The sequence below is a fragment of the Canis lupus genome, chromosome 21, assembly GCF_003254725.2.
Source record: "Canis lupus dingo isolate Sandy chromosome 21, ASM325472v2, whole genome shotgun sequence".
In the NCBI taxonomy this organism is placed as follows: domain Eukaryota; kingdom Metazoa; phylum Chordata; class Mammalia; order Carnivora; family Canidae; genus Canis; species Canis lupus.
In genome coordinates, this window is record NC_064263.1 from 13,604,806 (window position 1) to 13,632,244 (window position 27,439).

Sequence of the window (27,439 nt, forward strand, 5' to 3'; positions counted from 1 at the left end):
AGTGATCACTGATTATTTACTTAATTAGAAACTTGTAAAATGCATCCTTGAAAGTACAGTGATATTCCTAACAGAAGCTCGTTTAATACTAAAGTGAATATGACCACAATTTGAATAAAGGTGGTTTGTAAGAACCTCTTTGGTAAACGTAACAGTGAAATATTTGCCTATAATATCATTCATAGTAGTGCAAAAAAGACAAGTTTCCTGCTGTGTAATTAGGAACAATGTCTACATTTTTCCTAAGGTTGAAATATTTGGCTATTGACAGCTAAATGCCATGCTCATGTTGACTGACTTCAGCAGGGGTTTATTAGTATAGAGAGGCTCAGGTGACCTGGTAATTCACTCAGTGGAACCCACAGAAAGGTAGCAAGGATGATGGACAACATGTCTTGAGGATTGGGTAACTGTACTGCTGGATGGACATGGGGCAGCACCACACTGCAGATGGGTTGCAGATGCACTGAAGGAAGTCATTGCCGTTTTGTGAAATTTGGGACTGGCTTGACAAAGATGAAGCCGCTAGTTCAAGACTGTATGTTCTTGGCAAACCATGGTGCTGCAGAATTTCACCAGCCATAGTGAAAAAAGTGGGGGGAGGGAATGGGAGAAGACCACAAAATCTGTGATATGATACATAAAATGTTAACTATTAGCTTTGCATCTTCTGAGAGTCACCAGATTGAAGCACGGATTTTGGATTTGGCTGGCAGATGGCGTACACAGACTTTTGGAGTATGTTAGCATTTCATTTGAAACTAGCAAGATTACGTAGGACTACCACGGTAATTTAACATTCATAGAGATTTTAAAATTTATCCCTAAACTTGAGATAAATGTGGCCCTAGTGACATTTTAAAAGGCTCTGTTAAAGATATGCATCTCCTAGAACAGATTCACAGGACAGTTCATTTCTCTACAATGTCTACAGGTCAGTGTCCGTGTCTCCTCTGAAAATCCGGTTTACCCAAGAGAAAAAAGGCCAAAGGGAAGAAAGACTAAAGCAGGGGGTGATGGCAGGTAGTGATGTCTCAATTCTTTGAATGGGACTTCTCCATTTGCCAGCCCTCTCACTTCCTTCTATGGTCTGGACCTAAGTCACGAAGGCACTCGGCCTTGTAGGGTCAAGCTAATTTGTTGACATCATCCTACTACTTCCCTTTTCAAATTCCAGTGAAGTTATGTGTTTCCTGTCCTATTTGACACCCTACAGAAGGAATACAGGCCGGTTAGTCTCTAAATTTAGTCCGGCAGCAACGTGTCTGAGTCTTCAGAGGAGAAATAAACAGAAACGGGTGACATTTCCAAGCCTTTCAAGAAAATGGGGGGGGGGGGGGGAACCCCATCCCTTCTGGAGTAGGGAAGCAGGGAGGGCGTCAACAATTCCACGGCAGGGAGAGGCCTGCTGGCAGGCTCAGGAAATGGGCCGAATGAAGCGTCTTCCTTTTCCGTAAAACCAGGCGGACGCCTTCGGGGGAGTCCCTCAGCAAAATCTTGACTCGGCCACTGAAGTCCCGGGATCCGGAGCCCTTGCCCGACCCTGGCCCAGGCGGAGCTGCGAAGGCAGCCGCACCTCCTCTTTGTCAGGCTGTTGGTTTCAACCACCCGCACCAGGAGACCCTCGGGGCGGGAGAGGGGAGACGCGGCCGAGGCGGCCGCCACCTGCCCCCGCCCGCTCCCGGCCCGCCGCGCCCGCCGCGCCCCTCCCCCGCCGCCCCTGCCCTCTGTGACCCCCGCGGCCCGCCTCGGGCGACCTGTTGGCAGGGAGCGTCACGTGACGCGGCCGGCCGCGCGCTGCCCCGGGGCGGGCCTCCTGTTGCGCCCGCCGGGCGGGTTCCATCACGTAACGCGCGGGCGCCGCCCCGCTCTTCCCTCGCTGAGCGAGGGAGGGCGGGCGTCGAAGAGGAAAGGGAAGGGAAAAGGGGCGGGAGAAGGCGGCGGAGGGGCGGCGCCCGAGTCACGTGACCCGGGACAGCCCGGAAAGCTCCGAGGAGGAGCCTGGCGCCGCCATTTTCCTGCAGCTGCCTGTCCCTCTTGCCCTGCCCGGCTCCAGCTGACCAGGGAAGGGGTGGGCTGAGCTGAGGCGGGGGCAGGGGAGTGCCCGACACCGTGCCTGACCCCGCGGGTGACACGAGCCGGTTCTTTCTGGGCTGGGTGGCAGCGCGCGGCCCTGAGCCCCGCCCCAGGCCGGCAGGCGGAGAAGGAGCCGGTGGGGGTAGGGGGTGCGGTGGGGGGTGGGGGTCCTCCGGCGCTTGGGGGTCCCTGTCCCCGCCGGCTGCCGCGCGGGAGGGGTGGCGGAGGAGCCGCAGAGATGTCCGGCCAGAGCCTGACGGACCGAATCACCGCCGCCCAGCACAGTGTCACCGGCTCCGCCGTCTCCAAGACAGTATGCAAGGCCACGACCCACGAGATCATGGGGCCCAAGAAAAAGCACCTGGACTGTGAGTGAAGCCGACCGCGGCCCCCGACCCCGCCACCCGCGTCCCTTCCTTCTGTTTTCTTACCCCCTTGTGCTGCCGCCTCCTCGCCGGCGCCTCGCCTGGCGCGGCGGGTCCTGGGCCGCTCCGAGGTGTATTCTTCTTTGCCTCCATCACACCTGCCTTCACGGCTTCCGTTCCCGGATAAGCCACTCCCCCGCCCAGGTGCCTGGGGGACCCTGGCTCTCCCGCCCGGGGCGCCGCGACGCCCCGTCACCCCGACCGACTTGCCTCTCCACCCGGCCTCTCCGCGCTCGCTGCCGCCTCTGCCTGTGCAGCCGCCTGCCCGCTGACCCCCCGGCGCGCTCCCTCGTCGCCCTCTCCTGAACGTCTCCGCTCGCTCCCGGCCTCTCCGCCCCCATTGTTTCCCCGTTAGCCTTCGGGTTCCGTAAACGCCCGGTTCCGCGGACCTGGATCCCGGCTTCTCCGCGGTCCTGGAGGCTGCCTCGGCTGAAGCGATCCCCACTTCCTTTGCTCCTCCGGCCTCTTCTGCCCCTTCGCTTCTCTGGTTTTTCTGTCCTCTCTCATTTTGGGGTTACATTTCTTTGCATCCGTAGGTTCAGTTAGGTCCCTTCGTCTCTTTTTATGTCAGATGCATCCTATTCAATAGGACTTTTATCCCAAATTACTTTCTTTGTGACAGTGAAAGTAAAGGTTTTCCGTTTGGGTGTTGGGAACGCTTTGTGGGAAGCGTTTAATTGCCTCTGGTGGAATTTGATCATTCTATTTTCACGCTTTTTAGGTAGTTGTGCATGTCAGCCCCCCCTCCTCCGCCCCCCATATTTCTTTTTCTAATGGGAATCTGCAGAAGGATTGGCTGATAGTGGTATCATTTTCTGGAACTGTTAACCCTGGCGGTTTGAGTTTAGAAGGTTTAGTATGAAGTGTAGGTTATTGGAATAAAAGATGGATTAACATCAAACCTACGGATAGCATACGTTCTCTTTAAAAATGCAGAAAAGGTGATTGATGATGCTCGAGTTCAGACTGCTTTTTACTTATGCTGGTTATCTCGGGGGACCATTTTCTCTTAACCGGCGTAATATTACTCCATTCACTAACTTACATACAATTACCATAGCTGACTCCTCCCAACTTTTTCCAAACCTGGAAGCCACTTGTAATATCCTCATTTTTCTTTTCTTTACCTCGAGGTACAAAGCTCAGTGGATGGTTACTCAAGCTTTGACTCAGTGGAGCAGCCTAAAACTTTTCAGGAGAAAAACAGGGAAATAGGCACAATAATAAATTCCTTTTTAAAATGTTAACTGGACACACTAGCCTGAATTTTATTCTACATCAAAGTTAACTTTGCTTTACTGTTTGAAGCAAGAGTGAGCATGTCCTGAAAGGGAATTCACTGACAGGAGTCCTGTTTTGATTTCTCATTTTGGACTTTGGCCGTAAGGTCTGCATTTAAAAAAAAAAAAAGTACAAAATGTGAATTCTTTCAAGATACTTTGCTCATGAAGTTCTGTTAGAACAAGTTATTGCTACAGACAAACCCATTATTCATTGTGACTTGTTCCTTCTCTGTGGGAAAGTGAAAAAAAAATAAATCCTTACTGCTTGGTTTTTCTCTAATGCGCTGATCATACAGGCTACTTTTTAACTGTCAGTCCTTGACTGTTTAGAAAATGTGGAATATATTTAAATGATGACACTTTTGTAAATGGAAACTTCTTTAAAATGAATTTGTGAAGCCAAATGTGATTTTTTTATTATCTGATATTTGGAGTAGACAGCTTTACGGTTTACTTCCTTTCAAGTGACTACTTGGCTTGCTGTAACTAATCTTATGGTTTGCCCTGAGACTGTCAGTTTTTGTTAGTTGTTTTTTATTTTTCTTTTTTGGTTTTGGGGGTAGGTGAAGAAACTACTTGTTACTGTAAGAACTAGTTTCCTCTCTGCTCACTTGAAAATGATACATTTTAAAAAAATGTATGGCTTTTATAAGTCTTTATAAAGGTTTTTGCAGTATTTTAAATGTAGCAGTAGTCATTTTAACACATGTCAAGAAGGGTAGAAAATAGGTTAAATAGGGTTAGGAGAGTGATATTTTCTTGTGGTTTTATTAGTGCTAGCCTTTTTCTCATGTAATAGCAGCTACTGTACATGCCAGTTGGGATTAGGTTTGGAGGGTAAACTCACGTTTGTAGTTCTCTACCACAGTTGTGTTTATAAGCTTCCACTTCAGAACTTGAATATTCCTGATAATGTGTGATTTTTTTTTTTCTTTAAAACCATGTAAGTTGCCACTACTGGAGTTCCTTTCAGTAAGGTTTTAAAATACTCTTTTCCCCATATTGTTTTAAATGCCCATATAGCAAGTTTTCAGTAATGATGTAACTTTATACTAAGTAAAGTCTGGCCAATGAGTGGTTTTTCTGAACACCTTCCCTCCCCCACACACTTTAATATGCTTCCAGAAAATTAAAAAGGCTTTCACAGACAGTTCTGTGTCTTGACACCATGAACTTCAGGCTTTAATGTAGAGATAATTCTTTTTTATGCATTTTTCTTCCTAGCGAGGGGTTAGTTCTTTTGCACCTTCTAATATCTTGAGTAACTATTGCCTTAGTTGAACTTAGTGAAAGCAATTTCATTTTTAAAATACTATCTAACAAAAATATGCTTAGGACTGTTCTTTTCCCTATAGGCCTTTACACTGTGGAAGTGGTTTCTATGTATTTCGCCAAGGTCTTTCCATATTAGGAAGTGATTATTATAATCTATGAATTATAGTTTAATTTATACTACATTGTATACTTGTTTAAGAAAGATCTTTTGGGGATCCCTGGGTGGCGCAGCGGTTTGGCGCCTGCCTTTGGCCCAGGGTGCGATCCTGGAGACCCGGGATCGAATCCCACGTCAGGCTCCCGGTGCATGGAGCCTGCTTCTCCCTCTGCCTGTGTCTCTGCCTCTCTCTCTCTCTCTCTCTGTGACTATCCTAAATAAATAAATAAAATATTAAAAAAAAAAAAAGCTTTAAAAGAAAGATCTTTTGCTTTGCTTATAGATGTCTATAGATAATAGTGTTAACTAGGGTCCCTACTATGAAGAGTTGTCCAACTTGAAACATATATGTAAAAATAAATACAATCTGTGTTTAGTTTCAGGCCTCTAATGGTCATAAAGTAGAATAGCAAACCTTAAATGGAAGGATTTCAGTTTGCTGGGGACTAACCATGATCTAATTTAATCTTCCCTTTTGACTGTGGGAGAGGCAAGCCATATGCCTAGGAAGTAGTTTCTAACTCCATTTAAAGAGGATATAGAATGCTTCAAACATCCGTAATCAAGTATAAACAAAACACAATTTTTACTTTCTATTAATTTTTTAAAGAGAGGGGTTGGAGAAGAGAGAATCTTAAGCAGGTTCCACCCCCAGCACGGAGCCCAGTGTGGGGCTCAATCCTAAGACTCTGAGACCATGACCTGAGCAGAAATCAAGAGTCTGGACGCTTAACTGAGCTACCCAGGTGCCCCAGACACAATTTTTTTAAATTTATAAATTCTTAATTCAAAAACCATTATTTGACTTCATAACCTTTAGTCTTATTTTGTTTTTTGATATGAATGCTTAATTTTCTTTTTCCTATGCTTGTTTAATTTACTGTCCTTGGGCATTTACATGCTGCACTGAAACATAATATTTATATTAATGGCAATAATGGTTTCACTTTTTTATCTCTATTTTTTTCCTGGTTAATTTCCAGGGATACTTCATTCCATCTGTCATCTGCCTTAGGTCTTGACAACAAATCAAGATCTTGCTCTTATTAAGCACCGATTTTAAGTGTATCTCTGTGTAGCTATGGTGGGGATTTGCCTGTTGTATACTGGATCTTTACCTTGCCTAATTTAATTGTGGAAACCATTTTTTTAAAGTAATAATTTGCATGTATTGAATATGTAGAAGGTATTTTGGATTAGTGGTTGTATAACCATTGAAAATGTATGTAAAATATCAAAAAGTACCTGAAGTAATTACCTTTTTAATCAAATATTTTGATTTGTGACTTCCAGTGGGTGCTTTGTTTGTATATTGGGAGGGTATCTAGTAACTGGGATCGGATTTGCAAGAAGATGCATGTGAGGAAGATACTAAGTGGGAAATCTGCCCCAAGGTGTGTCTTGTTTAGAAATAAAGTAATAAGAGGCTTTCCAAATGGATCTTGTTTTAAAGAGGCAATTGCTTTGTGGTTAATGTATGGAGTTGCTATTCTTTGTCATAAAAGTTAACCATATGATTTATATTTTCACTTTTCATTATTTAACCTACTCTGTCTCTTACTATTTAGTCTTTAATAGTTCTGGAATACGGAAAATGGTAGTGGAATCAAGTATGTCAAATGCCTTAGGTATGTAGTAGAATGACACAAATGGAGTTTTTTTCCTCCTTGATATATATAGTTATACCTCTGAATTGTATGCATTTTAAAAGAGAAACTCAGAAGAGACCTTGATATATAACCATTTTGGTAGCTGCCTTATTTGTAATTAGCAAATGAATTCTTAAAATACCTTTGAAAAGTACTTAGGCTTCACTAGTGGACTTGTTATTTTTAAAAATAATGTTGGACTCTAGGCATCTTTTTAAAAAATACTTATAGCAAAGCTTTTTATGTTTACTCTATATTTTATATATCTGAATATATTTTTAGAGGTGTTTTCAGATTTAATTTAGAGTGGCAGATAAATAACACTTCATTAGAGGTGACTAGGATTTTTTTTTCCTTATTTGATTTGGGAAACACTTAATTGAAATATTTAATTAGATGTGTTAAAAGTACATTAATAGTTAAAATACCTATTTTAATCACCGGAATTGCATTATTTTTAATAAAATTGTTTATTTTGACCCTGATTATCATTTAAAATATTTGATGTAAAAGTTTACCATGATGCACATAAAAGTGCTTCTCTTCTGTTTTATTTCCAAACTGCTTAGTTTCATGATTTCCCCTTTAAAATCAAAGAAGTAAGAAAAATAAACTTAAAGGCTTCTTGGCAAGGCGTTAGAGCCCTACCAAGAAGAAATAGGGTTAGATTTTCAAAGTACAGTCTTAGTATTTGCTCTTCCTGTTCTTTTGGTGACTGAAGTGGCATTTCCGTTACTTTGTGTTCTGTCTCAGTATGTTCCCTGTTAAACTGCTTTATATATTTCTCTAGAGAATTGAAATTTTTGGACTTGACCTTTTAGAATTTTATATGTTCATTGTGTATATGGTTAATAGAGAAACATTTCCAGGTAGTCCGATTTTCCTAATGATATTCCTTAAAGGGAATTCTGATGAACCTAACTGTTGTATTAATATGTTCAGAGTTGTAATTGGCTAGGTTATCGGAATACAGTATTAAGGATTTTTCAAGTTATACTAGAACGTAGTGGCAGTACAGCAACACATATTCTTTGTATTTATGTATTGTTTGATTTTATATTTATTTAACTATTATTTATTTGTTTTTGTTTTGTGCTGGGCACTCACTGTACTAAACACTTTACATTTATTAACTTTATTTTTTTTTATTTTTTTTTTAAAGATTTAATTTATTTATTCATGATAGTCACACAGAGAGAGACAGAGAGGCAGAGACACAGGTAGAGGGAGAAGCAGGCTCCATGCAGAGAGCCTGACGTGGGATTCGACCCCGGGTCTCCAGGATCGCGCCCCGGGCCAAAGGCAGGCGCCAAACCGCTGCGCCACCCAGGGATCCCTACATTTATTAACTTTAAACTTTATTCCTTCCAACAACTTTGTGAGAAAGGTTTTATTATCACTATTTTACTGAAGAAGCTAAGGTGCTGAGAAGTTTAATTTTAGTCATAACCAGAAAGAGGAGAACTGGGATTTGAACCCAGGAAGTCTAGCATCAGGTTTGTGTTTTCATCTCAGTGTGACATTTTACATAATGCTTTTCTGTTCCAGGGAATGAATAAACCATATTCATTTATTCATGGCAGTGGTTCTTAAAAGTGTGGTTCTGGCACTTCTGGAAGTTCCCAAGACTCTTTCAGCTTATTTGTGCGGTCAAAACTATATTCCTATACTAAGACATTATTTGCCTTTTTCATTTTTCTTCTTTCACTAATGTACAGTAGAATTTTCTGGGGGCTATGAGAGGTATGATATTGCAGCAAGATTGAATGTAGTAACAGATACGATTAATCCAACAGTTTTTTCTTAAGCCAGATAGTAAAAAGTTTTGTAAAAAGGTAAAAACAATACTCCTGTTCTAAATTTTAGTTTTGGAAAATAGTTATTTTTCATGGAAATTATTAACATGGAATGAGATTTGTTATTTTAAAAAGAATTAGTAGATGTATTTAAAATTCTGTTTTAACTCCTAATATAGTAAATATTGATTGAGAAAACCCACATAAATAGGATCTCATTGGGCGTTTCCAGTTTTTAAGATTGGAAAAGTTTTGAGACTGGAAAATGGAACTAAGGAAGAGTGTGTATTAGGAGAAAAGGATACTGAGGAAGTAGATTTAAGAGATGTTTTAAACTTGGAGTAATTTGGTAGTTAATAGTGACCCAACCTTTGGAGGACTTTGAGCAAGAGATGTGGCATAATTTATGACATACTGCTAAGTAGATTGGAAGGAAAGTGCGGTGTGACTTGGAGACCGCTGGAAGCAAAAACAATCCAACAATAATACCTAATTCTTTTCCTAAAAGACCTTAATAAAAGTTCATCATTAATTGGGACTCGATCCATTTTTCCTCGTTTTTTTTTTTTTTTTTTTTTTTTTTAAACATCTAAGCTATTTCTTTTCAGCCAAGCACTTCGGTTAACCTGTTGTGCCAAAATAAGTTCTTGACTCTCAAACTTTTAGCAACTGCACATACCATTCTTTGGACACAAAATAGTTTTTTCTGTGTCAAAACAGATACCTCCCTCCTTTTAAACCTTTTAAAAACTTGCTTTCCTTAAGGCTCACAGTTAAAGTAGCCTCTTTCCTAAAGACATTACTGAACAACTTCCCCTGATCCTGTTACTCCAACCTTGTCATCACCCCTTAAAATTTATAATTTTGTTAAACTGTAGTTAGTATCATGCTTTTATATATGTTTTGGGTTCACCTGTGTTTTCTCTGTAGAATAGGAACTGTACCTTTCTGTACTGTTCTATATCTCATCTCAAAGTACCTAATCAGTAACTCTGTGGGTGTTCAGTAAATATTGGATGATTACACCTAATCTCCCTTCACAGCTCAGACTGTTACATGAACAACTATGGGACGCAGTATAGAGATCTATTCCAATAAGCGTTTAATTAAAAAATTTTTTAAAAATATTTTATTCATTTATTCATGAGAGACAGAGAGAGAGAGAGAGAGAGGGAGGGGCAGAGACACAGGTAGAGGGAGAAGCAGGCTTCATGCAGGGAACCCGACGTGGGACTCGATCCCGGGTCTCCAGGATTAGGCCCTTGGCTGAAGGCGGCGCTAAACCGCTGAGCTACCTGGGCTGCCCTAATTAAAAAATTTATGGTGATTTTCTTAGTGGCCTGAATGGCAATTACCTGGTTTCAAAATTAAATATAAAAATATAAAATATATTTATAAATATAAATATAAATATAAATATAAATATAAAAATGTAGCACTGATAAAAAATGTAACAGATGGCTATGTGTTTCATGGAACCTAGCATTAAAAGGGCTAGTTTTGTTGAAATAGTAGGTAATGTTTTCAAAACAGTGTCCCAGAAAAAAAAACTGGGGGTAGCATTGCTCAGTTTGAAAACTGTATTTTTTTTTAATTTTTTTTATTTATTTATTTATGATAGTCTCACAGAGAGAGAGAGAGAGGCAGAGACACAGGCAGAGGGAGAAGCAGGCTCCACGCAGGGAGCCTGACGTGGGATTCGATCCCAGGTCTCCAGGATCGCGCCCTGGGCCAAAGGCAGGCGCCAAACCGCTGCGCCACCCGGGGATCCCCTTGAAAACTGTATTGAGACATGTTTTTGAGGATATGTTCTTAAAAGTAGAAATTAACTTTAAGAATTAAGGAGAGGACCATATATAGATTTGAAATGTTTTTTCAGAGTTGCTTCCTTGAACAATTCTAGGAGGTGGTGATCACATTGTAGTCTGTGTGCAGGTGCCCTCGAGAGTACTAACTGTATGGCAGATTCATTTTAGATGTAAGGAAGGATAAAGTACACTTAATGTCAAAATGCAAAAGGAAAGAAATGATTGTTTTAAAATGAAGCTTTATGGAATAGGAGGCAGGTGTTAGTAGTGATGATTGTGATAGTAGGACCACTAAATCTCAAGAAGTCTAGTGGGTCTAGGGTCTAGTGGGGATTACTGAACGTTTGAACATTTGGAATTCTAGCAGTAATTTCCAAAATGGTGCTGATACTTTTAGCGATAAACTTACTATTTGAAAGCATCCTTAGGGGCTCTAATTTTGCTCAGGGGACACTTCTAGTTGGTGGTCGAAGCAGCTAGCATTGCTTTCCAAATTTCTTTTCTCACTAAAGATTGTAGACATATTGTACAAGTGACTTCATATTTATACTTAATGAACATGTTTCTATTGGTTATAGATCTCTTCATGTGACTAAACTCTGAACAAGGGTTGTGGTGTGTATATGTGATGTTAAAAATATTACATGTTGTAATAGCTATCTTGTGGATGCTTAAGAAACATGAATATACCATATTTTGAATACAGTTAATGTGTGAAAGTCTTACTGTAATTCAAGTATATACCAAAAACTAAGTAGCAAGATTGTATTCACATCATTCACAGAGGATTGGCAGACCCCTCCCCCTTCTAAAAGATTCTTTCTTTCTTTCTTTCTTTCTTTCTTTCTTTCTTTCTTTCTTTCTGAGAGTGACACAGGTGGGCATGTGTGTGCGCATGGGCAGGGAGAGGAGCAGAAGAGGAGAGAGAGGGAGGGGAAAGAATCTCAAATAGACCCCGGGTATTTCACAATCATGAGATCATGACCTGAGCCAAAACCAAGAGTTGGGTGGATGCCTAACCAGCTGAGCCACCCAGGCGCCCCAGCAGACTTTTTTAACATACTTGAAACAGTTTGCAGGAATCTGATTCATGCAGGATATTGAGTAATTTGAAATATTATTTAATCCAAATCTAATGTGAGAAAGGGGGTTATGAGGCAAAGTGATTTTTTTAAACATTTTTACATAGAGATAATTCACACAACATAAAATTCATTAAAGTATTCAATTCAGTGGGTTTTAGTATCTGTATAGTGCTGTATGCAACCATCACCGCTATCTAATTCTAGAATATTTTCCATTGGCCCCAAAAGAAATCAAATTTAGCAATCACTTCTATTTTCCCTACGTTCATTCTCCAACAACCATTAATTTACTTTTATGGATTTTCCTCTTCTGGACATTTCATGTTAATGGAATCATGCATATGTGGCCTTTTATGTATGATATCTTTCACTTAGCTTAATTCTTTTTTTATTTTTTTTTAAGATTTTATTTATTTATGAGAGACACAGAGAGATAGGCAGAGACACAGGCAGAGGGAGAAGCAGGCTCCAATGCAGGGAGCCCAATGTGGGACTCAATCCCGGGACTCCAGGATCACGACCTGGGCCGAAGGCAGATGCTCAACTGCTGAGCCACCCAGGCGTCCCAGCTTAATGCTTTCAAGGTTTATGTTGTGGCATATAACAGTACTTGATTCTTTATCATAACCTAATAATATTCCCTTGGGTGGATATACCACATTCTGTTTATCCATTCCATTATCAATGTCCATTGATGGACATTTGGGTTGGTTACCTCTTAAAACTCATTGAGAACATTCCTATATGAGTGCTTGTGTGAACATGTTTTTAGTTTTGAGTATATACCTAGGAGAATAATTACTGGATCATACAGAAATATTAAACTTTGTGCGAAATGACGAGACTTTTCCACAGCCACTGCACCATTTACATTCCCAACACCAGTGTATAAATGTTTCAGTTTTTCTACATTTTGCCAGCACTTGTTACTTTTAAAAATTAAAAAAATTTATGTTGTACCCATTCCATAAATGGGTGTTAAGTGATAATTTGTGATTTTGGTTTGTGTTTCTCTAATGACTAATGATGTTGAACATCTTTTTATGTGCTTGTTGACCTTTGTATATCTTTGAAAAAATGTCCAGGTCCTTTGTTCATTTTTAAATTTGATTCTTTATATATTTCAATACTAGAAGAGTTCTTTACATTTTCCGGATGCTTGATCTTCATATAATTTGCAGGTCTTTTTCCTTCCCCATCCTGTTGTTTGTCTTTCCACTGTTTTTGGTATTGCCCTTTGATGCACAAACATTTTTAATTTTGAAGTTGCAATTTTTGTTTTTTATTTTGAGTGTGCTTTTGGTATAATAACTAAAAAACCTTTGGCTGCTATACAGTTATTCAGATTTATACCTAAACTACTCTTAAAGAGTTTTACAGTTTTTAGCTCTTATTTTTAGGTTTGATCAATTTTGAATTAAATTTTTTAAGAGTTTATTTATTTATTCATGAGATACACAGGCAGAGGGAGAAAGCATACCCCCACAGGGAGCCTGATCCCCACAGGGACTGGATCCCTCGACCCCAGGGATCATGCTATGAGCTGAAGGCAGATGCTCAACCACTGAGCCACTCCAGTCGTCCCAATTTTGAATTAATTTTTGTATATGGTTTGAGGGCAAGGTGGTATTAAGGAAAATTAAGGATTCCTCTTGCCTTCTTTTAAAGTTGTCATATGGTATAACCCTACTATGCCCCTGTGTAATATGAATATTGACATTAGTGAGGGAGAAAAAAAGATTTCCTTGTTGGTACTAAGTTACATAGTTCATTGATAAATGAAAATATTTGAGTCAAACATTTTTTCAACTGGATAGGTCACTTAATCTAACGTGATACACATTTTATTTTATTTTGTTTTTTAGGTTCTCATATAATCTTTTAAATGTGTGGAGAGATAATACTTCGTTGTGTATCAATAAGCAGTACTTTTGTCTCCATAAAATAGTGTGTACATTTCCAAAGAGCCTTGTAATTTCCTGTAAGCACTATGTTGTAATTTTTTATAGCTTTTATAATTAGAATTTTTTCAAAGAGCCCTTAAGTGTCTACTGTGCTACAAACAGCATATACCAAGTGTGCAGTAAAACGATGCTGAAAGAATAAAGGAGGAATGAAATTTTCATGGGGGGGTTTCTAATTTGCTTTCAAACAGTGTTTTAGGGTTTCTTAAGGAAGAATATGATTGCTGTAGAAGCAACAGTCTGCTATGAGTAGTGGTTGTTTAAACTTCCATTTCCATGATCAAGTAAATTCTTTATTGGTTGAAGATGTGAGAAATTATGGAAGTTGGGAAATAAACTTCCAAAGTTGGATTATGTATAACTAGAGCTACATAGTAAAATGTTACTCTTTCCAGAACCTACCTATTATTGGTATATTTAATTTCAAACAGATGAGTTCAAGTTAGTCAAATTGAGTTTTCTTCTTTCCCTATCTTTCTTTCCATTATTATTATTATTATTATTATTATTATTATTGTTTGCTTATGTGTGATTGTTAAAAGTGAATTCCTAAGCAATCCTTTATTTTATTTTATTTTTTTATTTTTAAAAATATTTTTATTTATTTATTCATGAGAGACACATAGAGAGAGAGAGGCAGAGACACAAGCAGAGGGAGAAGCAGGCTCAATGCAGGGAGCCAGATGTGGGGCTCAATCCCAGGACCCCAGGACCACGCCCTGGGGCGAAGGCAGGCATCAAACTGCTGAGCCACCCAGGGATCCCCCAATCCTTGATTTTAAACTTAGTTTTATCTGCCGCAGTCCACATCTGATAGCAGAATGCCATAAGGCCTTGTTTGCTAAGCATTGTGTGGTTTGTTATAAAACATTGGCAAAACTTTTGAAGTGTGAATAAAGAAACTCAGAAATGAAGTATATGACTAATAGGCTCTATTGAATGAGCTAAGCTTTGACCTTGATTAGTTTCTTCCTACTACCCCCTTAAGCTATTCCCTTTCCTAGTTCTAGGACTCTGTGGTGAATTGCTTGTGAAAATCCAAATTAAATTTTTTTTTGAAAGTGAAATGTAGGTAAGTCTTAATTCATTTGTGAACCTAATGACCTGAGAGTTAATCATTTTGTATGACTTTTTTTTCTTGGAAAAGGTCTGAGTAGAAAAGGGAGAATTGTAAGAGCAAATACATATTTATATATATATATTTTAAATTGGTGTTACTAAAATTCTCTAGGAAACTATCAAAATCTTTTACTTGGTGTATGAGGTAAGACTATGGGGCAGAAGTTCTAAGAGTTCTGTTTAACATTGAGGAATACCAACAAAGACACTAGTAAGAGTAAGAAGCAGTTAGTGGGGTGCTGAGAGAAAGTGATGAAAATAGAGAAAAGAATGTAAAGATGAATGACACTTGGTCCTTACCTTAAAAGGAACATGACATCAAATAGTGAAGATGTGAACAAATAATTGTAATACATTGAGATAAATGCATAGTACTTTTTACATAAAGTTTCAAAGTAAGGGCTGAACTAAGGGAGTTTGAAGGTTAGTCACAGCTTCTTAGAGGAGATAAGCAAGGATTTTAAGGATGAATAGTTATTTGCCAGATGGACAAAGAAGTTTCTTCTAAGTAGATTAGCACATGCAGTGACATGGAGGCAAAAAAGAACATTATGATGTGTTTGGGGACAACTCTTAGTAGTTCTGTATGGTGGAATGCAAAGTGTTAATGAAAGAGGGAGATGAGGCTGGAGAAGGAGTAATTAAGGTCTTATAGAGGCAAGAGTTATCTTGGTAGATTTGATCTCTTCAGTACTCTTCTCCAGACTCTTATTTTAGAGTCCCCTTTCCTCCTGCTTATTAGCTGTTTCAAAATCAGTGCTGTGGAACTGGGGAAGTATTCTTTCCTTTTCCGAAGTAATTTGTGGTAGGGTTATTGAAAGGGATAGGAAGAAAGACATGCACAGTCCTGTTGACCATTTGTTCAAAGGATTAGATAAGCTTGGTATATGAAATTGAACTTCTGAATATTGTTATAGATGGTGGCTTGGGTTGCTAAATAAAATCAGCTACACTGATCTCATGGCTTTTGTGAGTTTGTCTGGAAATTGAGTTTTCTGAGTTCCAAATTTATGAATGAACTTAAACACAAAATATGGTCATTATGAATACAAAAGGTTTGATAAACCAGTTAAAGTGAGATTCTTGGGGCATGTTTGATTTATGGGATTTAACTACTAACATGTATTTATCTGCAAATGATACATTAGTTATTAGTAAGTCATAGGTTTTGTTTTGTTTTTTTAAAGATTTATTTGAGAGCAAGAGAGAGCACAGATGCATGAGCACATGGAAAGGGAGAAGCAGACTCCCTACTGAGCAGGGAACCTGATGTAGGGCTCCATCCCAAGACCCTGGAATCATGATCTGAGCTGAAGGCAGATGTTTAACTGACTGAGCCACCTAGTCATCCTAGTCTTGCATAGGTTTTTTTATTCTGCATGCATAGGTTTTTATTTATTTATTTATTTATTTTTAAAAATTTATTTATTTATTCATCATAGTCACAGACTGAGAGAGAGAGAGAGGCAGAGACACAGGCAGAGGGAGAAGCAGGCTCCATGCAGGGAGCCTGACGTGGGATTCGATCCCGGGTCTCCAGGATCACGCCCTGGGCCAAAGTCAGGCGCCAAACCGCTGCGCCACCCAGGGATCCCTGCATAGGTTTTTAAAGCTTGATCTCTACCAAACAAGACTCTCTTAATCTTGTGGAAATTAATACACTCATTAGCAATTGCATATTGTATCTAAGTTACTGTGTAGAGATTATTGAGAAATCCAAAAGTAAGATTTCTGATCATGTCCTCTGTCTAGAAGGGAAGATGACGTATATAGATAGCTGTATTACCAGGCAATGTGAGATAAAGTTCACGTCAAATGTCATTGAAAATCACAGGAGAGAAAGATACTGCTTTTGATAAGGGGGAGAACTGGACCTTACGTGATACGTAGTTAGGAGCAATAGGTATTTGAAGTGGAGGAAACAGCATGAGCAAACATTTGCAGGTAGGAAGGCTGGAAGTGTGTTTGGGGAACAAAGGAGTCTAATTATAGAGGGTGAATGGGGTCCTTTGGGGCTTCCGGAGGGATAGGTTTGGGAGTAATTAATTAAGCTAGATTGTGGATGACGTATGGGTTTCAATCATAAACTTTAGATATATCTCACCTCTATGTAGCTTTTGACTACTGTGGGTGAAGTTGGACCAGAGAGCTGATTTTCGAGATTATACTAGATCTTTCTTTTCTGTTGCTAGTGTAAAAATACGGTAGATAAAAAGAGTTTTGCTGATCTTGAAAATGAGATTTTGCTGCTTCGTGCTTTTTATATTAGCTTGATTACTATAGACTGCATCGACAGTGGCAATATCTGAGATTCTTGGGATTTCTGAGTCCATAGATTGTGCAGGAATTATTGAAAAAGTCTTCTGAACAGAGATGTTACATACCTAATTTTGCCCTGACATAGAGAGTTTATAAAAGGTTAAGGAGACTTTTCAGACTTGGTGTTATACAAAATCTGATCAAATCAGTTTAATTAGGATATAATCTGCATTATAGGGATAATAGCTAATAAGATTTAAAGAATCCTTTCTGTTTTGAAGCATAACATAATCCTTATAAAACCTATTGAGTATATATGGCTTATTATCTGTGTTGTACAAATGCATAAATTGAGATACTACTAGTAGAAGCATATAGAGACTTAGCATTAAAATGCAACGAAGAACTTTAAGTGGATGCCAGGCAGTTTAAAGGACTTCTTAGCTCATAGAGGACTTTTAGGGAACAGGATATTGTTAGGAAAAAAATCTTTTTTTCAGAAATATAATTTCATAAATATGTAAGATTACATTTGGAAATAGTAGCTTCCTGTACTTTTTGGAGTAAATTATTAATATGCTTCAAGAGGAATAATCCCTGAACTGATATATGGGAGGCTGTCCCAGCTCCATTTGACCTTAAGGATATCCATTACTGGTTTAAATTGCTTATTTTCTAAATTGCCTCCCTACTCTGCTGTTGTGTGATGTTATATATTTGTGCTCCTCTAGCTTTTGTGTTCTTGGTTTCGTGCTTTGGCAGCTAAGATTATGGACAGTTTCTACATGAGCTTTTGCTTCATTTTCCATTGGAGTGTCCCACCTACTACTATATCATTACTTGAAAACAATTTGAACTTGTGCATCTTACTGTCATTAGGAGGGAGGGGCAGCATTGTTTTAAGTGTCTTTAAGAGGAAATTTCCAACAAAAATGTGAATTTTTTTGTAGCCTTGTTTAAAACATAAATAATAAAATATAAAGATAATTTAATAATAGGAGCCTTCTTTCAAACCATGTATCAAGTGCTTGCTTTTTTGTGATTTTTTTTTTTCATTTCAGTTGGTCATGTTGACCACAGGGTATTTATCTTTCTTTCAGGTTTGCCCCCTTTGGTCTAGTATATTTGCATAGGATAGTCCTGTTAAGTGAAGGATGACTGTACACTTTTGTCCCCTCTGCCCCCTGCCAAATGAGCCAAACCTGGATAGCACTTGTAATTGAATTGCACCTCTCTGCTTCTGCAGAGGCTGCTCACTTGCTCGCTCTTTGCCTGCCTGCTTTCCTTCCCTCTCATAGCATCCTGTAAATGTTTATTATCTCTCCTGAAAACAGGGACTCTGCATTATATACCCTGGTATCCCCAATATCCAGAATGTAATGCCTAGTGCATACTTAAATCTTTAATGAAGATAATGGACTTAGTGTAGTCAACAGTTTTTTGTTTTTTAAATATGAAGTATTTCTTGGATAGAATTAATCTTTATATTGAAAATATTCAGATATGGTCTTGATCTTAAGCTAGCTGGATCACTTGATCAGGTTATAGTATTCATGCTGGGATTATAAATTGATACCTGAAAAAGGGTGAGGATGGTGGTCACTTAACTATTGCCATAGACTGCATGATTTACATTGGTTAATGTCTTGGATTTGATGACTGTTGGTCATGATGGGAGATCTGTTGTGGGTATATAATGAAGCATCACTAGTCTATCATCGTGTGCTCATGTTTTTGCAATATCATAAAATTATTTGGTTTAGTGATAAATTTGTGAATTATTTCTCAAACCTTATTTTTATCCCTTATTCTAACTTCATAGAACCATAGAAATCTAAGCATTATTGTTTTAAGATTGTTAATTATTTGCTTGTTGGAAGGACTTTGTTTCTGAACTATATGTATACTGTGTGTGTGTGTGTGTGTGTATATATATATATATAGTGGATGGGGGTTGGATATATCTACTTATTAATACTAGAACTTTAGAATAGGCCCAAAGTTGCATCAGTTTTTCTGATTAGCTGCTTACTCATTTTTGGTCTCAACGTTTTTACTTGCAGTACTTGTACATACATGTAGCAAGTTTTGGGTTGACTTTCAAATACTTGTCAAATATAGTGTGAGCTATCTTTCTCTTTGGTCATCTTTTTACCTTTTGTGTCATGAAATTAAATAAGCAACTTATTGGTATAGTTTAGAATGATCTTTAGTTGTATTCAATTCATAATTATATGTAGGAAACTTGTTTTTAATAGTTGCTTATACTTTTTCTAACTGCTAAGTTAATCTGCAGATAGCATCTTTGGAAAAAGAGGGGCAGGATTTTCGAAAGGTGTAGCATTTACGGTGAGTAGCAGATAAAACTGATTTCACTAATTTTGATTGTTAGCTTTATTTCAGGTCAGCTGTCATGGGGGAATTGGTCTAATTTTGATTTTATAAGGCCCGTATGAGTATTTGTTGATGAATACAAAATTGAGTGTTGCTCTACAGTTAATTTGTTTTTAAAAACTGCATATTCAAGAGGAAAGATATAAGATATGAGTAAGAGGGGATCCCTGAGTGCCTCAGCGGTTTAGCACTTGCCTTTGGCCCCGGGCGCGGTCCTGGAGTTCCGGGAACGAGTGCCGTGTCCGGCTCTCGCATGGAGCCTGCTTCACCCTCTGCCTGTGTTTCTGCCTCTCTCTCTCTCTCTCTCTCTCTCTCTCTGTGTGTGTGTGTGTCTATCATGAGTAAATAAATAAATAAATCTTTAAAAAGAAGATATGTATAAGATAGCTGCATTTGAACTTTTGGTATGAAACAGGAGGAAAGATCGAGTTTGTTTTTTATGTGATCACTTTTTCAGATCTGGAAGATGTAACCACATTATCCTTATACCTATTTGTACTTTTAGAAGTAAAACCTGCTGTTTGATGACCGAGAAATTAAGGCTTAGCTAACAGTATTTCCTCCATTGTTTTCTTTTCTCAGAATTAGCTTTTGTAAGTTAATGTGTGTATTATTTTTGACAAACTGTTGTGTATTATTTATGAGGTTTGGAATTTGTGTTAGGTATTCATTCAGTATAAAATTTTAGACTTGGTACAGTATAAACATTCATTTGTTTTTGTTCTTCATATTCTTGCAAAATATTGTTTTGAGTTGGTGACCTAGAGGGGATTAAGGCCTTATTTTCAGATTTCTAACACATCCGGAAACATCCCACAACACACCTGAGTGGGAATAAAGAACAATAGCAGGTACTGAATTAAGAATTAGTTATAGAGTTGCAACTGACAGCTAAGTTAGAAAGCTCTTTATAGAGCCGCCCAGAAGGCTGAGACATTCTGTGACTGCTGAAGGTGCTGTACGAGGTGAAGATCATTTATCAGGAGATGGAAAACTTGTAAGTAGTTTCCTGTCTTTGGGCTTGTAGACCTAACCTAGGAATGCTTTTTTCTTTGAGTTTCTTCATCAGAGTTGTGTCTTCCTAACATGGTGACCAACCTGTAGCTTTTGAGCCTGTTTTGTTTTGTTGTTTTTTAAGAATTGGGAATGATTACATCTCTGGGTTAGATGACTGGAAAATTGTTTGCGTGTTCCTCTCATGGGAAATCATGTAAGCCCTCTTCACCTGAAATCTGGTGAATTAACTTTGTTTCATAACATTGTTAGTTTTTAAAGCTTGTTTGTAAATTAAAGCTTACAGTTTCTGTGACACTTCGAGATGGGGCTGTCCAAAACTCTTAAAACCTGTTCCTAGTGAAATTGGTTTGAATGACATGACCTTCCTTATCAACTTCAGTTGATGGTAGCCAGAATGAAGATGGTGCCAATGAGCAGAATATACTATGCCAAACAAGAAGTAGTTATTGTCTGTACTGGGGATTAGATAGTGAGAGAGAAAAAGAGAGGTGAATGAATTTTAAAATAGTGAAAATGAAGACAAGACTCGGACTACTTGGAATGAAGAGAGAGAATGGAGAGAAAATTTGTATCTTCATCCCTCTAGTGGAAAGATTACTGTTTTACAGAATGTAGTTCCATCACAGCCATTGTATTGTGTTACTTTAGATAGGCAAGTGTTTAAATCTTTACAGTGAAGATAATAGAGCATCTCTTGCCTTGTCACAAGGCTATTGTAATAATCAGAAGACTAAGGGTATGAAAGAACTTTGTATAGAGAGATCTGCATATATAAAGATTTTGCCATGTATGCATGTATCTATAGTTACACTTCCCAGTTGAAGAAACTGAATTTTATATACCTTCTAAAGAAGGTTATACAGAAGTCATTGAATTTGAGGTGATTTCATAATACTGTATTGGAAAAGTGATGAGGGAAAACTCATCAATAAAATAAGATGCTAAATAAAACTAATATTTGTAATACTGTTTTAAAGTTTATAAAGTATTTTAAGTATGTTTTTGTACTATTGTGATAATCCTATTTTTAAAATAGAGATATTGAAACTGAATGGCTAATTAACGTGCATGAGGTTGTAATTATAAATAGTGACTCTGTAATTTGATTCTAGATCCTTTGCTTATTCTAATGTCACTTCCTCTTGTTATTGTATAGTCTTAGCACATCAAAATGGATATGGATGGCAGGCACCATGCAAAGAAATGGGAGAGCCTAGAGTAGAGCTTTAGTGGTAGATTAGTGTCTTCATCATAACTGTTTGAAGCAGAGATTGGAAATGAATAATACTTAGGATAGACTATCAAACGAATGTAAGTCAAATAAGAGCTCTCACAGGGAGAAATGAACTTAAAAAGAATCGAAAAAACTAAAAACACCCCTTTTCCCAATCTGCCAATCCGTTCATTCTGGAAGGTGTAGTTAATGTTCTCCAGTATTTGTCAAGTTTAGGGGGAGATCATACTTTGAAAAGTAGTACTATTCAAAGTAGTAGTCTTTTAGTTGTGTAGGAGGCCTGTTTGGGGGAGCCTTTATCATCATAGCAAAAGGAAAATTGGTGAAAGGTTGATACTCTAGAAAAGGGAGAAAGGTTGTTGAATTTTTCTTTGCTGCTTGACTAGACCATTTAAGATTTATATTGCCTTCTCATAACAAACCAAGAGAAATATATATTATCTCAGAAATTTAAGAGACTTTTTAGATATTTATCTACAGTTAGAATATATAGATTTTGAAAATATATGTATTATCTTATTAAAATAAATAGAAATAGCTACTTATATGAAAGCATCAACTAAGACTTTTCTTAGCCTTTTATTATTAGCGTTATTATCACTGGTACATAGAAGCAGAACTGCTAAATAAAAACCCATTGTAAGCATTACGTATGACATATGTTGAGTGTTAAATTCATTGTTTCTAAATTCCCTAGCAGCAGAGGTCAGAGTACCTTGTATTGAGAAATACTTAAAACCTATATTTAGAAGGAATAAATCCATAATTAATTGTGCAGTGTGTAGAATACATTGTGATCATGTCAACTTTTAATAGAAGAGATAATCCTCAAAATACTAATTAAATATTAACTCTTAAATATTTTCTGTAATATACTTAGGTCGGTGACTTTTAAACATAGATTTAATCAAATAATAGCTTTATTTTGGAATTTAAATAAAACCTGCCAAATTTCCTATACTCATACATAGTTCTTGAAAAAGTCTTTCTTAGATCAAACAGTTATGGCAAAAGCCTAGTCTTACAGATTCAAACTAGTGGGGGAGCTTTTCCCCCTTTAACATTATTGAGGCATAATTTACATGGAATTTAAGTTACAAAAGCATTTTCAATCTTAATTTTGACAGCTAATACAGCAGATTTTTACCTCAGAAGATAATGCCTTTTAAAAAGGCATTTGTCAGAGGATGAAATTATCAGGCTTTTTTAATGCTGAGAAATAGGCAAACATGGATCATAATGGAATTTTATAAGAACGGTTGTATAGTTACAAAATGTGTGAGGGTGGAGATATTTTTTGTTGAAACACTCAGTGATTATTCCTTGTAGAAACTCAAAGGCTTAAGTTTCAGCTTTTTAGGAAAAATACTTCTTTACTTTATGGTGACTTAATAATTAATTACTCATATTTTCCACTTAGCGTTATTTAAAAACTTAAAGCTGTGTAGATAGCTTAATTATTTTGTGCTTATCTATTTCTGGCTATATCAGAATGTTTACAGCAGTTTGAAAAAATTTTTTTAGAAGTGGCCTTCATTTGTTAGTGGTTTAGAAGGGTCTTTTGATACCTAGTAAATGGCTGGTGTAATTTGACTCAAGGTTTTGGTTTAATTGTGAAGTGTACAAATATATAAATTAGAGATTCCCAGACCCTACTTATTATCTACATAAAACTATAGGCTTTGTAGAATCAACAAGAGAAGATTCTGTTCAATAAGGCTTTGATTTAGCAACGGTGAAGCAGACATGTGTGATGTAGGATGAATAGGATACCTCCATACTTCTCCACTCTCTGGAAAATGGGAGTTGATTATGGTAGTCAGTTCCATAGGCCTAGAGGCCACTGGTGACACACTACCATTGTTACTGTAATTTTCAAAAGTCTCTTTATCCAAAGACTCCTGATTATCATGTGTAATTAGCAGCCTCCCACAACACATGTCCCATCCTTCTTAGGTGCTAAGAAATCTTTAGCAGTTATCACCATCTGACATATATTTTTCATTTGTTTACTGATTATTTCTCCCCAACTAGTTTCTCCTCAACTATTGTTATAAGCTTCCTGAAGGCAGCAGCTTTGTCCTCTGTTGCCTATTTCCAAGGCCTAAGACTATTTGGCATATTGTAGTATGTGATAAATATTGTGAAATATATGGAATTTCAACTTGTTCCTACTAAGGTCTACAAGGCTATAGGAAGATGAAACATAAAGATTCTATTGTTCTCATCGCATCTGGGACATGAACTTGTGTTTTCTGAATGAGGTAGACTGTGGCAGAGAGTCTGACTGCAATTCATTGTTCACTCTGACTAGGCAGAATTTGAACTGTTACAAAAAGCCATGAAAATCTTCTGGATTCCTTTTTTTTATATATCTAAATTTATTTTTTATTGGTGTTCAATTTGCCAACATACAACACCCAGTGCTCATCCCGTCAAGTGCCCACCTCAGTGCCCGTCACCCAGTCACCCCCACTCCTGGATTCCTGTTTAAGTTTTAGAGATAGGCTGGACTGTTAAGTATAACTTAGCTGTGAAGACAACTTTTTGCCTATTACTCTCCCTCTGCCCTCACTAATTTTTTGTTTGGAGAAATGGGCTTTTGTTTCACCTATAAATATTTATAGCATCATGTCACACATTGTGGAGGATATAAGAAAACAAAAGACTCATGAGTTCATTTTAACAAAGTAAAGAATGAGTCTTTTTTTTTTTTTTTTAAGATTTATTTATTCATTCATTCAGAGAGAGTGAAGAGAGAAGCAGAGAAACAGGCAGAGGGAGAAGCAGTCTCCCATGCAGGGAGCCCGATGTGGGACTCAATCCCGGGTCTCCAGGATCACACCCCAGGCTGCAGGCGGCGCTAAACCACTGTGCCACTGGGGCTGCCCAAAGAATGAGTCTTGATTTCTAAAAACAGAAAAGGAATACTTGGGGTAAATTGAGATTATATTCCTGATGTTTTTGGATATAGAGGTGAAAATCTCCAACTCCCCAGAAGACCTTAGACTGATTTTCAGAGAAGAAAATTGAGAATCACTTGAGAATCACTATCATTTGGATAGTGGTTTTTGTTCAAGTTAAAAGATGGTTTTGTCAAGGTGAAAAAATTAGAATCAGAGATTAATGTTAGGAAAATGCCCTTGGGTTGGGGGATCAGAGGATAAAATGAATGGAATGGAAGTTCGTTTGTGTTTTGGGAAGGCTAGGGAAGAATGAGAATACAGCACTCCAGAAAGAAAAATGCAAATATGCCAGGAGTACATGGTGGTAGTATATTAATCCTTTAGCTACATGTAGACTTTTATTAGGTCACTTAAACTAGGGTGCCATAGAATTTATATTCCAAACTGGGTCACTTTTGAGAATGAAAGGATGTGCTATCTGAATGGGACACTGGGACAACACGTGTAAACCAGAACTGTTTCAGGAAAACCAGGACACTTGATCACTCCCTATTAATAACATACTTTTCTCCAGACTTAGTCCTAGTTCCTTGGACTCCAGATAATTTTTTTTTCCTATACAGTACGCTGATCTGCATTTGAGGAGCTGTTTTTTTTTTTTAAGATTTTATTTATTTATTCATGAGAGACACAGGCTGAAAGAGACAGAGACATAGGCAGGGAGCCTGATGAGGGACTCGATCCTGGATCCCTGGATCACGACCTGAGCCAAAGGCAGGCGCCCAACTGCTCAGCCACCCAGGTGTCCCTTGAGAAGGTTCTTAAGCTTTGATTCCTGCTTCTTGGTTTTGTTGGAATGAAAGAATTCTTTTAATTTTTTTCTGTTCCCTTGAACTGTTTGGTGGTGATAAATAATACTAGGTTGAGTTGTTCATTGACTTTATTTTACTTAGGAGATTATATTTTGCGTATTTCTGATCCAGTATTAGATTATTAAGAATCCTGGTTATATCTCTTTAACTGGGCTAATTAGTAGTAAATTCTTAGAATGTAATACAAAAGGAGTGAAGTTGTAATTTTGCATTTACTCTTAAATTACTTGATACTTAACACGTGTCCTTTCCTACAGGTGGGATTGGTAATTCTGAAACTTCAGATCTTCAAAGAAGGGAAGGAAAACACTTTGTGTTTATATCATGGATATATTGCTTTTTTTATGTTGGAGCACTGTAATGCTTTCATTTTCTTTTCATATAAATAAATCTTTTTTGTTCTTATATCAAGTGATGTGTTTTTATTCTGTTAAGTAACTATCATTTACTTTCTGGTAAAAATGAACAGAAGTAATGGTTGTCTTTGGAGTAGTATTTAATAACATATGTATCTCCTCACCTTTAAGATCCTTATTTGGAATCTGGGATGGGAATAGGGTGTCAATGTTTGGAAATCACCACTTTGGAGTACTAGAATGGAATCCTAAACAGCCTCAAAATTACAGAGACCTGAATCCTTGTTTTTGCTAGAGTCCTATTGTTTCGCTGTACAGCCTGCCATCTAGTGGTAGGAATGCAGAATACACCAGAACACTAAGGAGAAGCTGTAGGTTTTCAGATTTTTTTTAATATTAAGAAAGCTGACATGGCAGGCTAAAATATTTTGATAATGGGGGAAAAAAGGATGACCTTTTCACTTGAAGATATAAATCAGTAGTAGTGAATTCTGAGAGTATTCAAAGAATATGTGTTTTTCTGTAGAGCATTTTTATGACAAACTTTCTGCTCTTGTAAGATTTATGTATTTATAACAGATTTGTTGGTGAAGAGGCAAATGCATAAATAATGATAGATGATTTTAAGAGACAGTAGGTTGGACTAATTTGAAAAAGATACTTGTATATTGATTAAAATTTTAGAGCAACTACATAATGATTCCATTAACTAAAACAATTTATTTTGCATTTTAAAAATTAAAGTACAAACGATTCAGCAAACTTGGCTTGTGTTCAGCTATGACTTAAGAGGCTAAATTTCAGCTAGCTAGCTGTTGACAGTGTCTTAGGGGTTGGCTTTGTTTACCTAGCTCCATCTGAGTTCTTTGTTTTCTTAGGTATTCTTTGTGTCGTTCCACTTCTTTCTTCTCCTACAGATATGAAAGAAATCAATCCTTTCTTTTTTGCTACTCCCTAAAGTGTTCTGAAAACACTCAACACTTGACACGTGGTCTATCCCACTAAAAGTACTTCCTAAATCTGTTAAAGTTTTTTATTCCTCTTTTAAGAAAATGGATTCCTTTGGATGGCCTCCATAAGCATCTGAAATTAGCACTGAGGGAGGCAGGTCTTTTTGGGTTAATGTGTCTTCAAAAAATACCTTTGTTTAAAATAAATAGAGATTGCCAGATAATCAGAGAATTTGTAATGGCTTGCTTCTGTTGAATTGTTTTTAAGGGAAGAAAACCTCTTGTTTTATATGGTGATTAAATAAATCAGTTGAAAGGAAAGAAAAACTAGGGTATCTGGCTGACTCAGTAGAGCATGTGGCTCTTGATCTTGGGGTCATGAATTTGAGCCCCACCATGTGTATAGAAATTACTTGAATTAACCTAACTTAAAAAGGGAAAGAAAAATTACTATGGAATAAACAGGTTAAATATAACATGTACTATTATCAAAGAGTTATCTTTACATATGTTAGTTTTCACATGTGTGAGTCTTTTGTTCATTCATTTTGCAGAGAACCCAGCGACAGAAATAGCATATCTAGTTGTGCTAACAGATTGGTTTTTCCTGCAGCTGCAACTAATTTTTTTTTTTTTTTTTTTTTTTTTTAAGTAAGATGGGCCTTTGCCTTTCTTTGTGGATTCTGGAGGTAATTTAAGGTTCATCTATCATTGTGAGAGAATGAACTTGTATTCACAGTATTGGCCCTCCTCTGGAATAGTGGCTACCAAAGTTTCAGCTGTTAAACCATGCAACTCTTGTTCATGTACCACC

The 27,439-nt window shown here is 37.7% G+C and overlaps 1 protein-coding gene and 2 long non-coding RNA genes across 25 annotated transcripts in view; 2 read left to right on the top strand and 1 right to left on the bottom strand.

Annotated features, from left to right (window-relative positions):
* The window catches only part of LOC112642067 (uncharacterized), a 141,135-nt gene extending 138,364 nt beyond the window's left edge, over positions 1–2,771 (bottom strand). For all 3 annotated transcript variants that reach the window (XR_007404749.1, XR_007404750.1, XR_007404751.1), the window contains exon 1: positions 2,508–2,771. This is a non-coding gene — a long non-coding RNA (uncharacterized LOC112642067). The remainder of the gene's footprint in view (positions 1–2,507) is intronic.
* PICALM (phosphatidylinositol binding clathrin assembly protein) overlaps positions 1,914–27,439 on the top strand; it is a 102,165-nt gene continuing 76,639 nt past the window's right edge. For 4 of the 21 annotated variants that reach the window (XM_025419385.3, XM_025419388.3, XM_025419387.3 and 1 more), the window contains exon 1: positions 1,915–2,444. In XM_025419385.3, the coding sequence (XP_025275170.1) occupies positions 2,315–2,444 (130 nt within the window). In that variant the 5' untranslated portion in view covers positions 1,915–2,314. Of the gene's footprint in view, positions 2,445–27,439 lie in introns of all 21 variants that reach the window. The other 17 variants (XM_025419392.3, XM_025419395.3, XM_025419396.3 and 14 more) reach the window with 8 other exon arrangements.
* LOC125753292 (uncharacterized) lies at positions 2,748–25,724 on the top strand. Its single transcript, XR_007404752.1, has 2 exons — positions 2,748–19,245; positions 25,577–25,724. It is a non-coding gene; the product is annotated as an uncharacterized LOC125753292 (long non-coding RNA).